Source organism: Eucyclogobius newberryi, unplaced genomic scaffold (assembly GCF_026437365.1).
Source record: "Eucyclogobius newberryi isolate DKJ021-1_F unplaced genomic scaffold, fEucNew1.0.hap1 SCAF_5, whole genome shotgun sequence".
NCBI classification, from domain to species: domain Eukaryota; kingdom Metazoa; phylum Chordata; class Actinopteri; order Gobiiformes; family Gobiidae; genus Eucyclogobius; species Eucyclogobius newberryi.
In genome coordinates this window covers 41155177-41171283 of record NW_027316167.1, presented here as the reverse complement: position 1 = coordinate 41171283, position 16107 = coordinate 41155177, and the positions used below count along the sequence as shown (strand labels likewise).

General features: G+C 46.3%; 1 protein-coding gene across 1 annotated transcript in view; it reads right to left on the bottom strand.

Moving 5' to 3' along the window:
• Positions 1–15082, bottom strand: part of LOC140381698 (sorting nexin-1-like) — a 29735-nt gene extending 14653 nt beyond the window's left edge. The window contains exons 1-6 of the mRNA XM_072465816.1: positions 14927–15082; positions 11640–11820; positions 10809–10921; positions 10647–10716; positions 8306–8349; positions 8067–8208 (exon numbers count right to left, since the gene is read on the bottom strand). Of these exons, the coding sequence (XP_072321917.1) occupies positions 8067–8208; positions 8306–8349; positions 10647–10716; positions 10809–10921; positions 11640–11820; positions 14927–15046 (670 nt within the window). The 5' untranslated portion in view covers positions 15047–15082. The remainder of the gene's footprint in view (positions 1–8066; positions 8209–8305; positions 8350–10646; positions 10717–10808; positions 10922–11639; positions 11821–14926) is intronic.
• Positions 15083–16107: the final 1025 nt, after the last annotated feature.

The following is a 16107-nucleotide window of genomic DNA, read 5'->3' as shown; positions in this document are numbered from 1 at the left end:
AGTTGCGTGGAAACATGCAATTGAAAGTGTGTGTGTGTGTGAGAGTGTGAGAGTGTGAGAGTGTGTGAGTGTGTGAGTGTGTGAGTGTGTGTGTGTGTGTGTGTGTGTGTGTGTGTGTGAGTGTGTGAGTGTGTGAGTGTGTGAGTATGTGTGTGTGAGTGTGTAAGTGTGTGTGAGAGAGTGTGAGTGTGTGAGTGTGTGAGTGTGTGTGTGTGTGTGTGTGTGAGTGTGTAAGTGTGTAAGTGTGTGACTGTGTGTGTGTGTGTGTGTGTGTGTGTGTGAGTGTGAGTGTGAGTGTGAGTGTGAGTGTGAGTGTGAGTGTGTGTGTGTGTGAGTGTGTGAGTGTGTGAGTGTGTGTGTGAGTGTGTGAGTGTGTGAGTGTGTGAGTGTGAGTGTGTGTGTGTGAGTGTGTGAGTGTGTGAGTGTGAGTGTGTGAGTGTGTGAGTGTGTGTGTGTGTGAGTGTGAGAGTGCGTGTGTGCGTGTGTGCGTGTGTGAGAGAGTGTGAGTGTGTGAGTGTGTGAGTGTGTGAGTGTGTGAGTGTGTGTGTGTGAGTGTGTGAGTGTGTGAGTGTGTGTGAGAGAGTGTGAGTGTGTGAGTGTGTGTGAGTGAGTGTGTGTGTGTGTGAGTGTGTGTGAGAGTGCGTGTGTGCGTGTGTGCGCGAGTGTGTGAGTGTGTGAGTGTGTGTGTGTGAGTGTGTGTGAGAGAGTGTGAGTGTGTGTGTGTGAGTGTGTGTGAGTGTGTGAGTGTGTGAGTGTGAGTGTGTGAGTGTGTGTGTGTGTGAGTGTGAGAGTGCGTGTGTGCGTGTGTGTGCGTGTGTGAGTGTGTGAGTGTGTGAGTGTGTGTGTGAGTGTGTGAGTGTGTGTGTGAGTGTGAGAGTGCGTGTGTGCGTGTGTGTGTGTGAGTGTGTGTGAGAGAGTGTGCGTGTGTGCGTGTGTGTGTGTGTGTGTGAGTGTGTGAGTGTGTGAGTGTGTGTGTGTGTGTCTACACTCTATGGTCAAGTGTGTGCACTTATAGTAAACTTGTGATTGTTACTGTTGTATTTGAGTGTTACTTTCTTACAGTGGGAAAAAAGTATTTAGTCACCAAATGTGAAAGTTCTCCCACTTACAAAGATGAAAGGCCAGTTAGTGACATCAGAGGTCGACCTCAACTATGAGAGACAATGTGATCTTCAGACCTACAAACAAGCAAGATTTCTGGCTGTCACAGACCTGTAACTTCTTCTTTAAGAGGCTCCTCTGTCCTTCACTCATGACCTGTATTAATGGCCCATTTGAACTCTTTAACAGTATAAAAGACACAACCTCAAACTGTCACACTCCAAACTCCACTATGGTGAAGACCAAAGAGCTGTGGAAGGACACCACAAACACAATTGTAGACCTGCACCAGGCTGAGAAGACTGAATCTGCAATAGGCAAGCAGCTTAATGTGAAGAAATCTACTGTGGGAGCAATAACCAGAAAATGGAAGACTTACAAGACCACTGCCAATCTCCCTCAATCAGGGGCTCCACGCAAGATCTCAGCCCGTGGGGTCAAAATCATCACAAAAACGGTGAGGACCACACGGGGGGACCTAGTGCAAGACCTGCAGGAAGCTGGGACCAACGTTACAAAGGCTACGGTCAGTAACACACTACGCCCACAGGGACTCAGATCTTACAGTCCCAGACGTGTCCCAGACGTGTCCCAGACGTGTCCCAGACGTGTCCCAGACGTGTCCCAGACGTGTCCCAGACGTGTCCCCCTGCTTAAGCCAGGACATATCCGGGCGCGTCTGAAGTTTGCTAGAGAGCATTTGAATGTTCCGGAAGAGTATTGGGAGAAAGTCATATGGTCAGATGAAACCAAAGTAGAACTTGTGGTGTTTGGAGGAGAGTGAATGCTGAGTTACATCCAAAGAACACCATAGCAACAGTGAAGCATGGGCGTGGCAACATCATGCTTTGGGGTTGTGTCTCTGCAAGTGTGCAAACCTCCTTCCATCAGTGAGGGAAGATGAAACATGGCCTTTCAGCATGACAACGATCCCAAACGCACTGCCACGGCAACAATGGAGTGGCTTCGTAAGAAGCATTTCAAGGTCCTGGAGTGGCCAGCTCTCAACCCCATAGAAAACCTTTGGACGGAGTTGAAAGTCTGTGTTGCCCGGCGACAGCCTCAAAACATCACTGCTCTAGAGGAGATCTGCAGGAGGAACGGGCCAACCAACCAGCAACGGTGTGTGCCAACCAACCAGCAACGGTGTGTGCCAACCTACCAGCAACGGTGTGTGCCAACCTCGAGAAGACCGAAAAAGTTTGACCTCTGTCATCGCCAACAAAGGATAAATAACAAAGTACTGAACTTTTGTTATTGACCAAATACTTATTTTCCACCACTATTTGCAAACAAATTCTCTCTCATTTTGTCTCATAGTTGAGGTCGACCTCTGATGTCAATCACAGGCGTCTATCATCTTTAGGTGGGAGAACTTGCACAATTGGTGACTTTCCCACTGTATATTGTAGTGCTTTTTGAGGCTCAGAGGGAGAGGATCAAACTACAACTGCCTGTGTGTGATGAGGGAATAATGTTATAACAAAATAAGCATAATAATAATGCATATAAATAAAGGGAGTGTCTACAGAGCCGCGGCCAAAACTGCCATGTTATTTTGTGCCGCGGCTCCTGAAACTGCTGCGCTATTTGACCGCGCCGAGTTAAGGTTAAGGTCAGGGTCAGGGTCAAGGTTAAGGTTAAGGGTCAGGGTTAAGGTTAGGGTCAGGGTTAAGGTTAGGGTCAGGGTTAAGGTTAGGGTTAAGGTTAGGGTCAGGGTCAAGGTTAAGGTCAAGGTCAGGGTTAAGGTTAGGGTCAGGGTTAAGGTCAGGGTTAAGGTCAGGGTTAGCCATGAGGCTATATGGCAGTGCCGCGGTTCCTGAAACTGCTGGGCCATTTGACCGCGCCGCGGCTCTGCAGCCACGGCCTTAAATAAAAGCATTATCATCATTAAGGTCTGGATGACTAAGTTATCCCCCGGATTGTAAAATAGAATCACATGAAAAGCTTTGATACGTTGAAAGAATCCTTTGACTTTTATAGGTTTTCACACCTTTTTATAGTTATTATAACCAGGAAATTAAACATTACAATGACCACTGTAACACTTGGACTGAAATATTTATCAAGGCTTGTAAATCAGAACTGTCAAGAAGATTAATATGTAAATTATATAACTGCATTAATAGTTTGGACAACTACTCTACTAGATATGTTAAAAACAAATGAGAAAGAGAAGGTCATCTTGTTTGTGTGTACATTCCATTATTCACAAGTGTACTAACTGTTGGATGAATTGTGGCATCATTTATTTTTATGTACCGTACTTTTTGGACTTGAAGCCACTACTTTTTCCACGCTTTGAACCCTGCAGTCATTACACCGATGCGTCTAATTTACAGATGTATACTGGCAAACGGCCATCAGGGGGCACTCTAGCAGGAAGCACAAGCATAATGACACTATAGAAGAAGACGTCATTGGACCAAGCCCCGAGCAGCCAAGATGGCCGCCATTCAAGTCTGTGGGAGCTGCTCAGAGTCGCATGTCGCCAGTTAGCCTTTAGCTCTCCAGCGACGTGCGGCCCAAATTTCCGTACCACGTGATTGCGCTGACCAATCAGAGAGAGTTACTAGAGCAGCGCAGAGCCCAGTGTGAGATAAAGCCAAATATTTAACAACTGGTTTCAAGAAAACTGAAGAATTTTGAGCACGAGGTGAGGAGAGAGCACGAGGTGAGGGGAGAACACGAGGTGAGGAGAGAGCACGAGGTGAGGGGAGAACACGAGGTGAGGAGAGAGCACGAGGTGAGGAGAGAGCACGAGGTGAGGAGAGAGCACGAGGTGAGGAGAGAACACGAGGTGAGGAGAGAGCACGAGGTGAGGAGAGAGCACGAGGTGAGGAGAGAGCACGAGGTGAGGAGAGAGCACGAGGTGAGGGGAGAACACGAGGTGAGGAGAGAGCACGAGGTGAGGAGAGAACACGAGGTGAGGAGAGAGCAGCTGTCACTGCGTATTGATAAAATCAAGCCATTTTCACTCATGGATCTATTAAAATATGAGCTTCACCTTAAAGTCCAGCTCATGGTCTAAAGCTGCTGCTGCTGCTTCACTTTTACATCAGAACATTTGCTCATTAATGCAATTTGTTTTTTACACGCCAGTTTGATGATATTATATACATAGTGCAAAACTGTACATTTTGTATATGTATTGACCAAAATCTATTTATTGTCATGACTCAATATTTTAGTGTTATTATTCAGTGTTTTGTGGTTTATCGCAAATGAAATATAAAACCATAAAAAATGTCCAGTTTGTAAACTTTTTCACTGTCAATGGAAATAATTCTGATTCTTAAGTGCATGAAACGTATGATCTAAGATTGATTTCTTAAATCATGGATTTTTTTATCTGCCAAATACCAATCATTCTAACATGTCAAATGTATTCACATGTTTATCTATCACAAAACATGTCATGATTAAGTCAGTATTTATGCTAAAGTCATGATGAAGTCAGTATTTATGCTAAAGTCATGATGAAGTCAGTATTTATGCTAAAGTCATGATGAAGTCAGTATTTATGCTAAAGTCATGATGAAGTCAGTATTTATGCTAAAGTCATGATGAAGTCAGTATTTATGCTAAAGTCATGATGAAGTCAGTATTTATGCTAAAGTCATGATGAAGTCAGTATTTATGCTAAAGTCATGATGAAGTCAGTATTTATGCTAAAGTCATGAAGTCAGTATTTATGCTAAAGTCATGATGAAGTCAGTATTTATGCTAAAGTCATGATGAAGTCAGTATTTATGCTAAAGTCATGATGAAGTCAGTATTTATGCTAAAGTCATGATGAAGTCAGTATTTATGCTAAAGTCATGAAGTCAGTATTTATGCTAAAGTCATGATGAAGTCAGTATTTATGCTAAAGTCATGATGAAGTCAGTATTTATGCTAAAGTCATGATGAAGTCAGTATTTATGCTAAAGTCATGATGAAGTCAGTATTTATGCTAAAGTCATGAAGTCAGTATTTATGCTAAAGTCATGATGAAGTCAGTATTTATGCTAAAGTCATGATTAAGTCAGTGTTTATGCTAAAGTCATGATTAAGTCAGTGTTTATGCTAAAGTCATGATGAAGTCAGTGTTTATGCTGTTTGTGTCATACAGATAAAACACTGAAGGACACGAAACGTGTCATAAGTCAAAATCATAAGTTTATACCCGGCAAAACGTTCCATTTCCTCCCTTTATTTCCGCAGCATTTCTCACGTTCTTTCAGTTTTTCAGGCAAAACAATTTCAAGACATCGCTTCTGAGCAGTAGATCCGGGGCCCTCAGGGGCCCTCAGATCCGTGGTGGTCATTAGTTCCATGATTTGATCAGTTATTGAACTCATAGATCCATATTTTTACGCCTGTAGCTCAGTCGTGGCATTTGGGCTATTTCAAGGCATCTCGGCCGTTCACTTCACCTCCTCGCGCTCTGATTGGTCTAAACGATCACAAGCTGGGCTGGAGCGGCGCGCCAGAGCGTAGCCGAAGCTAACAGCTTAGAATGCGTTTTAAAGACAACTGAACAATCTTAAAATTAAAAAGTAAATGACCCAACAATAGGTAAGAATTGCCGCTATATCTGACATTTCTGAAAGCTCTAGGTGCTTTTACAGCTGAACACGAGCAGTTTTTCGTTACATTGCGCTCTAGGGAAAAAAACCTTTCTGGGCCGCGGGATTTCTTTGGCTGCAGTACCAATGGAGTGGCCACTGGGGGTTGTAACGACATGCTGCGGCGAGCCACACCCTATCCAGATATTATAATAGATCCATGCATTGGACACATTGTGTTCTCTAAACGTAAAGCTTCAAAACGCTGTGTTTTATTACAATCAAACTCATATTCAGGGAGAACACACTCGCACATGTGATGTACGGCGGTCTGCAGTTTAGAACCTGCGACTTTCTTGACCAGACCTGACTCACGGGACAAAAGACGACATCACTGCCATGGACCATATTTCTGTGTAAATATCACATAACACTCACTGGATCAGTACGAGCTCAGGAGCAGATGAACCAGATGTGAAGACACAGACACATGTCAATCAGCTCACACAGTCATCAAGGACAGAGGGGACAGTATAGACAGACAGAGGGGACAGTATAGAGAGGGGATAGTATAGAGAGAGGACAGTATAGACAGACAGAGGGGACAGTATAGACAGACAGAGGGGACAGTATAGAGAGGGGGCAGTATAGACAGACAGAGGGGACAGTATAGAGAGGGGACAGTATAGAGAGGGGACAGTATAGACAAACAGAGGGGACAGTATAGAGAGGGGACAGTATAGACAAACAGAGGGGACAGTATAGAGAGGGGACAGTATAGACAAACAGAGGGGACAGTATAGAGAGGGGACAGTATAGACAGACAGAGGGGACAGTATAGAGAGGGGACAGTATAGACAAACAGAGGGGACAGTATAGAGAGGGGGCAGTATAGAGAGGGGACAGTATAGACAGACAGAAGGGACAGTATAGAGAGGGGACAGTATAGAGAGCGGACAGTAAAGACAGACAGAGGGGACAGTATAGAGAGCGGACAGTAAAGACAGACAGAGGGGACAGTATAGAGAGGGGACAGTATAGTCAGACAGAAGGGACAGTATAGAGAGGGGAAAATATAGACAGACAGAGGGGACAGTATAGAGAGGGGGCAGTATAGAGAGGGGACAGTATAGAGAGACAGAAGGGACAGTATAGAGAGGGGACAGTATAGAGAGGTGGCAGTATAGACAGAGGGGACAGTATAGACAGACAGAGGGGACAGTATAGAGAGGGGATAGTATAGACAGACAGAGGGGACAGTATAGACAGAGGGGACAGTATAGACAGAAAGAAGGGACAGTATAGAGGGGACAGTATAGACAGACAGAGGGGACAGTATAGTGAGGGGACAGTATAGAGAGGGGACAGTATAGACAGAGGGGACAGTATAGACAGAGGGGAGAGTATAGACAGACAGAGGGGACAGTATAGAGAGGGGACAATATAGACAGAAAGAGGGGACAGTATAGAGAGGGGACAGTATAGACAGACAGAGGGGACAGTATAGAGAGGGGACAGTATAGACAGACAGAGGGGACAGTATAGAGAGGGGACAGTATAGACTAAGGACAGAGGACCCTGGGACATCGTCCCTCGCCACCACAGACATTGTCTGACTTCATCGCCACCACAGACATTGTTGATTCATTTCTCCCTGTGGCCCTCAGAGGCAACTGTTGTTGTGATTTTGGGCCTTACAAAAATAAATTGATTTGATTTGATTTGATTAGACAGACAGAGGGGACAGTATAGAGAGGGGACAGTATAGACAGACAGAGGGGACAGTATAGAGAGGGGACAGTATAGACAGACAGAGGGGACAGTATAGAGAGGGGACAGTATAGACAGACAGAGGGGACAGTATAGAGAGGGGACGATATAGACAGACAGAGGGGACAGTATAGAGGGGACAATATAGACAGACAGAGGGGACAGTATAGAGAGGGGACAGTATAGACAGAGGGGACAGTATAGAGAGGGGACGATATAGACAGACAGAGGGGACAGTATAGAGAGGGGACGATATAGACAGACAGAGGGGACAGTATAGAGGGGACAATATAGACAGACAGAGGGGACAGTATAGAGAGGGGACAGTATAGAGAGGGGACAGTATAGAGAGGGGGGACAGTGTTTAATAACAATCATACTCGTATTCACAGATAAATGAGTATAAGTTAAACCTGGTTGAACAGCTGCATCACTGCTGTGAACTCTATGTCACTATCTCATGTCACATCGTGGGCACCAGCGGCTGATTGACAGGCTCATATGTGGACTATTTATGTTTTCTTTGTCAATTCTGCTGGAGCAGCTTTTATTCAGGAGCGCTGTATCACCCGAAAAGTACGGTTCTGTATTTTTTTTAATTGCTAAAATAAAATGAATAAATGTGTGAGTGAGTTTGATACTGACCTACGACGCTCTTCTCGGGTGGAGGAGGGATAATGCAGCCTTGAAGCGACGGTTTGACTGACAGCTTCTCATAGAGACCGAGGAAATCACTGAAGCGCCTCCTCACAAAGAAGCTCTGACTCTTGAACATGACCAGGGACGTCTACAACAGCAAGAACACGTCCAAACGTCCAAGAGTGGACACAAGTCCAACATCAGATGATCCAATATCAGATGATCCAAGAAGAACAGACACTTACCCTGGTGGAAACTCTGTAGGCCACATATGCGTTCATGCCGTCACCTGTGAGGACACACACAGGTCAAGTATGGATGTGGAGGTCATGTATGGGTGTGGAGGTCATGTATGGGTGTGGAGGTCATGTATGGATGTATGGATGTGGAGGTCATGTATGGGTGTGGAGGTCATGTATGGATGTGGAAGTCATGTATGGATTTATGGATGTGGAGGTCATGTATGGATGTAAGTATGTGGAGGTCATGTATGTATGTGGAGGTCTTGTATGGATGTGGAGGTCATGTATGGATGTGGAGGTCATGTATGGATGTATGGGTATGGAGGTCATGTATGGATGTATGGATGTGGAGGTCATGTATGGATGTATGGATGTGGAGGTCATGTATGGATGTATGTATGTGGAGGTCATGTATGGATGTATGTATGTGGAGGTCATGTATGGATGTATGTATGTGGAGGTCATGTATGTATGTGGAGGTCATGTATGGATGTGGAGGTCAGGTATGGGTGTGAAGGTCATGTATGGATGTGGAGGTCATGTATGGATGTGGAGGTCATGTATGGATGTATGGATGTGGAGGTCATGTATGGATGTATGGATGTGGAGGTCATGTATGGGTGTATGGATGTGGAGGTCATGTATGGGTGTATGGATGTGGAGGTCATGTATGGGTGTATGGATGTGGAGGTCATGTATGGGTGTATGGATGTGGAGGTCATGTATGGGTGTATGGATGTGGAGGTCATGTATGGGTGTGGAGGTCATGTATGGATGTATGGGTGTGGAGGTCATGTATGGATGTATGGATGTGGAGGTCATGTATGGATGTGGAGGTCATGTATGGGCGTGGAGGTCATGTATGGGCGTGGAGGTCATGTATGGGCGTGGAGGTCATGTATGGGCGTGGAGGTCATGTATGGGCGTGGAGGTCAGGTATGGATGTGGAGGTCATGTATGGATGTGGAGGTCATGTATGGATGTGGAGGTCATGCATGGGTGTGGAGGTCATGTATGGATGTGGAGGTCATGTATGGATGTGGAGGTCATGTATGGATGCGGAGGTCATGTATGGATGTGGAGGTCATGCATGGATGTGGAGGTCATGTATGGGTGTGGAGGTCATGTATGAGTGTGGAGGTCATGTATGGGTGTGGAGGTCATGTATGGGTGTGGAGGTCATGTATGAGTGTGGAGGTCATGTATGGGTGTGGAGGTCATGTATGGGTGTGGAGGTCATGTATGGGTGTGGAGGTCATGTATGGGTGTGGAGGTCATGTATGAGTGTGGAGGTCATGTATGGGTGTGGAGGTCATGTATGGGTGTGGAGGTCATGTATGGGTGTGGAGGTCATGTATGGGTGTGGAGGTCATGTATGGGTGTGGAGGTCATGTATGAGTGTGGAGGTCATGTATGGGTGTGGAGGTCATGTATGGGTGTGGAGGTCATGTATGGATGTGGAGGTCATGTATGGATGTGGAGGTCATGTATGGATGTGGAGGTCATGAAATTGAACTGATCAAAAGTTAAATCTTATTTTCTTTCATTACTATACTATCTGAGCAGCTTTATGACATCAAACTTTCTCAACGCAAAGGTCTTCCCTGGGGCCTCCTTCTGGTGGGACATGCCAGGGACACCTCCCCAGAGAGCCGGCCAGGAGCAGCGGCTCTACTACGAGCTCCTCCCGTGTGACTGAGCTCCTCACCCCATCTCTGAGGGAGCGCCCAGCCACCCGGCAGAGGAAACTCATTTCAAACTGTTTCCTGAATCCCAAATAAAATGGTGTTGCAACGAGTATTATGCCTGCTCAGCCTCTGTAGCACGGTTAGGAGTCTACTGGGCAGAGGAAGAAAGTAACACAAGGCTTGTGCGCATGCTCCACGACCCACGCTGACCTATGACCCACGACCCACGCTGACCTATGACCCCGGAACAAAACCACACAAGGAAGAACACAACCGTATTCACTCACACTGCTCTTCATCTGCACTATAACTATCGCAGACATTACATACGAGATGAACAAAGCTGTGACTGCTGTTGTTCCAAAATGCAGTTGTTTATATGAGACACAAAAGGTTTTGTCTTCTGTACAGGCCAAGGGGAACAATTATAATACAACTGAAAACTATAGGTCGCCTTTATTTATATTGTGACCTGAATACTCAGTTAGCTTGGCATCCCTACATGTTCAGGAAATTAATAATTAAATACGTTGTATTTTTTTTTTTTTTTTTAAAGACAAATTAGAATATAATTGAAAATCAAGATTAATCCAAATTAGGAAAATGTTTGGAGTTTTTTGTCCGATTTCCTGCTTCACTGTGATAATGAGACTGACCGACTTTCTCAGGGCTGGTGACAGAGATGTCCACGTCCAAAGTGTCCTTGGCTTCTTCCTCCTCCTCCAGCTGTGAAGAGGAAACATTTTACTGAAATCTGACCTATTGGAAGAGGCATAATCTTTAGGACATTTGTACATCCACATGTGGCTGGTTGTTACCTGCTCTAAAGAGCTGAGCTGTCCGGCAGCAGGTCCCGAGGCAAAGGGCAGTACGCTCAGTGGAGCAGCAGAGACAGAGCTGCTGGACGCATCGGTCAGCTCCACACTGGCATCTGAGGAAAACAGACCAACATTATAACAAAAGACTTGAACTCGTAAGGTTTACACACAATAATAGTCTGAAAAGGTAGTACAATAATGACATAGGAGGATCAGAACACTGGATCAAACACATTTGCTGCTGATGCTTAAAGGCGCAATGGACGATTTTTCGGCGATTTGAGAACTCAGGCGGGAGTACACATGCCACTCCCCCGTGCACATGCCACTCCCCCGTGCACATGCCACTCCCCCGTGCACATGCCACTCCCCCGTGCACATGCCACTCCCCCGTGCACATGCCACTCCCCCGTTCGGACTGATACAACACACGTGTGTTTGTTTATTAGCGCGACGGATCACATCACATCTCTCGTCTCCCATAGATTTCCGTCTTCTTCTGAGACAGCTCGAACTGTCTTTCTCGGTCCTAATTTTGTCCCGTACACTGAGGGAACTATATTATGATAGATCAATGCACTTAGACACGCGGAAACGTGCTCCTCGTGAGGACGAGCCGGACGCGGCTGCAGGTGAACCAGGCTCTGCAGGTGAACCAGGCTCTGCAGGTGAACCAGGCTCTGCAGGTGAACGAGCGGTAGGTGTGTTTTATGATTGATACGTGGCAGGACTAATCGGCCGTCCACGCCACGAGGAAATGAGACTCAGATTTGGGTAAAAAAAATCGTCCATTCAACCTTTAAGCAGAGGTGGAGCATGCTGTAATCTTACCTGCAAAAAGGTCACCGTCGTCATCAGAGTGCACTCCGTTAGCTTTAGCGTCGGCCGGGGGGGCGGTCAGGGGAGTAGTGTTGCTGGGGGGTGCAGTGCTGTGGGCCTCTTCACTGAACAGGTCTGGAGGCTCATCCCGCTCAGAATGAGACACACCACGACTCACAGCAGCCGGCTTACTCTGCAATAACACACAGGATATTTAAGCCACTGGACGGTGCGACACGCCCATCACAAAAATACTCTGGATGTTAAACCAGCACGAGGAGGTGGCAGGAGGTGGAGACGCTATAGGCATGTTTCCATGGGGAGAGAAAATGAAAACCAATCTTCACGGATGTTTTGTGACATTTTGTTGAACAAAAGAAGCAAAGGAAGAAGATCTGCATGGATGCTAATAGCCAACAGTTCAATGTCTTTGTTACACAGCTGCTCCTTCACCGTGCAATGACCAGATTTGCAGTAGCTCTAGTTTACAAACACAGCCAGGCCGCCTCCCCCTCTTCTTACCGCACTCTCGTTCTGTCCGCACGCAGAAGATGAAAATTGTCCAAAACAATGGTGGAAACTGGCATTTCTGCTGTTAACCAGGTCTCTGTGAGGAGCAAGACACTGCTGTCCCTATAAATCCTCTGGGACCGCACGAGGCTCGCTAGTTCTGTCATCTTATTCTGCAAAGAACTGACGTTCCCGTGACGATGGCGGGAAGCACCGGTCTGTAGCGTCCTCGCTTTTCCCGGAGTTTGCGTCCCGCTCGCCGGCTCCTCGGCAGTATATCACCCGGGATCTCGTGGCGGTCGTGGGGGAAAACAACAGCATGGCGCAACGCCAGCAGCTGCTCCATTGTGTAAACCACGCCGGCCGGTGGGCTCAGTGCACTTCACGAAAACACGCAGTAATCCAGCCGAACAAAGTTGAATCAAAGTAGGTCCAGCGCGTGTCCGCGAGCCCCGTCCGTACACATAAGTACAAAAATATTTACAAAAATACAGTAAATAGAGCGTAAATAGAATGAAAGAGAGAGAGCGTCGCAACAGGCGGCCAGCGGACGAAGTAGAAGTACCGATATCAGTCCAAAAGCACCGATATCAGTCTGCGATGTTATCGGTGATGAAAGAGTTAAGTCTCCTGGACAGAGGCTTTCTGCTGCAGAAACAGCCTGAAACTTTATTCTGAGGCAAAAGACACAGAAAAGACAAAGGGACAAACTTTTAAAAGACAAAACATATCAGTGTTCTCGCTGAAGGCTTTTGGGCATGGCGGCTCGCCATGTTGCCGCCGGGCGGCCGGCACCCGCCATGCTGCCGCCCATGCTGCCGCCGGGCGGCCGGCACCCGCCATGCTGCCGCCGGCACCCGCCATGCTGCCGCCGGCACCCGCCATGCTGCCGCCGGCACCCGCCATGCTGCCGCCGGGCGGCCGGCCCGCCATGCTGCCACCGGCACCCGCCATGCTGCCGCCGGCACCCGCCATGCTGCCGCCGGCACCCGCCATGCTGCCGCCGGGCGGCCGGCCCGCCATGCTGCCGCCGGCACCCGCCATGCTGCCGCCGGCACCCGCCATGCTGCGGGCATTTTAGGGTCCTCGCGCGTTCAGGTGCCGCGCGATACGCCACTCATAAGTGGCACAGTGTGATCATATTGGCTTTCCATATCGAGGGTGCGAGCGGCGAAGGCAGCATTTTTTGGTGTCCCACTGCCATCCTCAAACCTCAGCCCAGCAAGAAAACTGCATATCATTAAATGTAAGTGCAATTAATTCACTTTTTTTCAGATTATTTTTTCCTCCAAATAACTTTAGTTCTAGAGGTTTAAAGGAGGAGGAGAGACTGAGTGTGTGATACAGTCTGAGGAGGAGAGACTGAGTGTGTGATACAGTCTGAGGAGGAGAGACTGAGTGTGTGATACAGTCTGAGGAGGAGAGACTGAGTGTGTGATACAGTCTGAGGAGGAGAGACTGAGTGTGTGATACAGTCTGAGGAGGAGAGACTGAGTGTGTGATACAGTCTGAGGAGGAGAGACTGAGTGTGTGATACAGTCTGAGGAGGAGAGACTGAGTGTGTGATACAGTCTGAGGAGGAGAGACTGAGTGTGTGATACAGTCTGAGGAGGAGAGACTGAGTGTGTGATACAGTCTGAGGAGGAGAGACTGAGTGTGTGATACAGTCTGAGGAGGAGAGACTGAGTGTGTGATACAGTCTGAGGAGGAGAGACTGAGTGTGTGATACAGTCTGAGGAGGAGAGACTGAGTGTGTGATACAGTCTGAGGAGGAGAGACTGAGTGTGTGATACAGTCTGAGGAGGAGAGACTGAGTGTGTGATACAGTCTGAGGAGGAGAGATACTTTAGTCTGGGACGTAATCTAAAAAAAAAGAACATTCACAGAAAGGAAAAGTATGAAATATAATTTTAATAAAATATTACAGTCTATAGTCTGTATCTATATCCAAACAGAACTAAATAAAATGCTTTCTTTTTCAAACTTTTTTCCCCAAAGCAAGAGTTCAAAAGATCATATCGGCCTAATATCGGCTCAAGCTTTTCCAATAACATAAAGCCTAAAATGTTAGTTTGAACCAACAGCAGGTGATGCTTTAATATTGTGTCTGATCCTGTGTGATTTATTGAAGACGCCACATTTGTCCACACGAGCTTCTGTTATGATGCTCCAAACACGTTTACCAGCTTCTGGACCAACATATGACATTACAATTATGCAGAAGAGACAGCGCCTGAAGGATCCCGGGTTTAGTGTGAATAAAACAGAAGCACGATGCAGCCATATTCATGTTATTGTTTGTTTCAAGTTAATGCTTGAAAGTACAAGTCGCCCTGACGCCGGTACAAAGTGTGACTCAAGGATTTAGTCCATGTACAGGTAAAAACTGTCCATCTACAGGGGCTTCACCCTGGGAACTGCACAAACACTGGGGGCCTCACAAACACTGGGGGCCTCACAAACACTGGGGGCCTCACAAACACTGGGGGCCTCACAAACACTGGGGGTCAGAGGACCGTTAGTCTCTGGGTGGAGCCACATCAGCCACAGATAAACCTAGCTTGAAGGGCTGAACCTTCTGCCCCAGATGAGATCATGAATGACCAGGTCAAACAAAAGCCCGCGCACACATCCTCAAACTCCTCTTAAACTGCACTTTACAGTAGTTTAGTCGCGTGTTGTGTCACAGTCTGACGCGGCTCGGACACATAAACAGGCGCCAGCAGCTTTTCGCAACACAAAACAACACGTCCACGGTCAATATCCGCCGGAAACGGCAGCAGACGTACGTTATTGACAAAGATGTCCTCTCCGTCGTCGCTGTCTCCGTCTTCCATGCCACAGCCCGCGGTCTCAGGCTCCTCGGACGCAGGGAAAGGAGGAGGACTGCGCTCCGAGCTGGCCGCCATGTTCCGTGTGCTGCCGCTGACGTCGACGTGGGGTCAGAGTTCAGCAGCAGAAGCGGGGCAGAAAGTGTGAGTGACCCCTGCTGGCCGGGAGTGGGTACTGCACAGACAGAAATGATATCTGCTTTATGCTTATGTCATGAAGCAGACACTTATGTTCTTGTATTTTAGGATTTTAGGATTGTAGGATGCATGTATGAAGGTTGTTACGTGTTTTTATTACGATTTATTTTTTCTGACATCAAATTATTATTATTTTTTACATCGAATCTAGTAAATAATATTTTTTCGAATCTAGTAAAATATATTTTTTTTAATTCGATGTATAAAAAATACAATGTAAAAAAAAATAATAATAATTCAAATATGATGTATTGTATATCGGTCCTAGTTTGTCCAGAGTCTGTCAAATTTGTCCAGTTTGTTATAGTTTTATAGAACATAAAAAAAAAAAACACAAAACACATAAAATGACCATGATAAGTAAAGAAACACACAGAACAATCACACAAAAAAAAACAATCACGACAGAAAAAAATGTCCCGTCTTGTAAACTTGTCCATTTCAAGTCTGAATGCGATTTTCCATCTTTTGTATGTTTGTCACAGTGTCAGTCCAGACCTTCTGTGTGGGTGCAGATTGGACCTTTTTCTGCTAAATGGACTTTTTTCTGCCACCAGGAGTATGCTCAAAAGATCTCCTTTTATTGTGGCCACGGCAGGAATTTTGAGGCTCGAATACATATATAATTCTGCGCCACAAGACAGTCCCAAAACACGTGATAGTGGTTAGCCTCCTGGCTGCAAGTTTCTCAAACGGTTACTATTTCCTTGTGAATAATGTGCACTTTCACCAAACATGTGATTTTGTGTCCGTTCCTCTACTGAGATGTTCATATTTTCCCGTTCATCATCAGTCAAAATAAAATAACCTCTTTCCAACTCTCTTTCCTATTTATTTTTAATGTGTTTGTGGCCAACTAAATTGTTAATACATTTATATAATTTAGATATTGTTCCCCTTGAAAGTTCTGATTTATAAGCTTTAATACATATTTAGTAAAG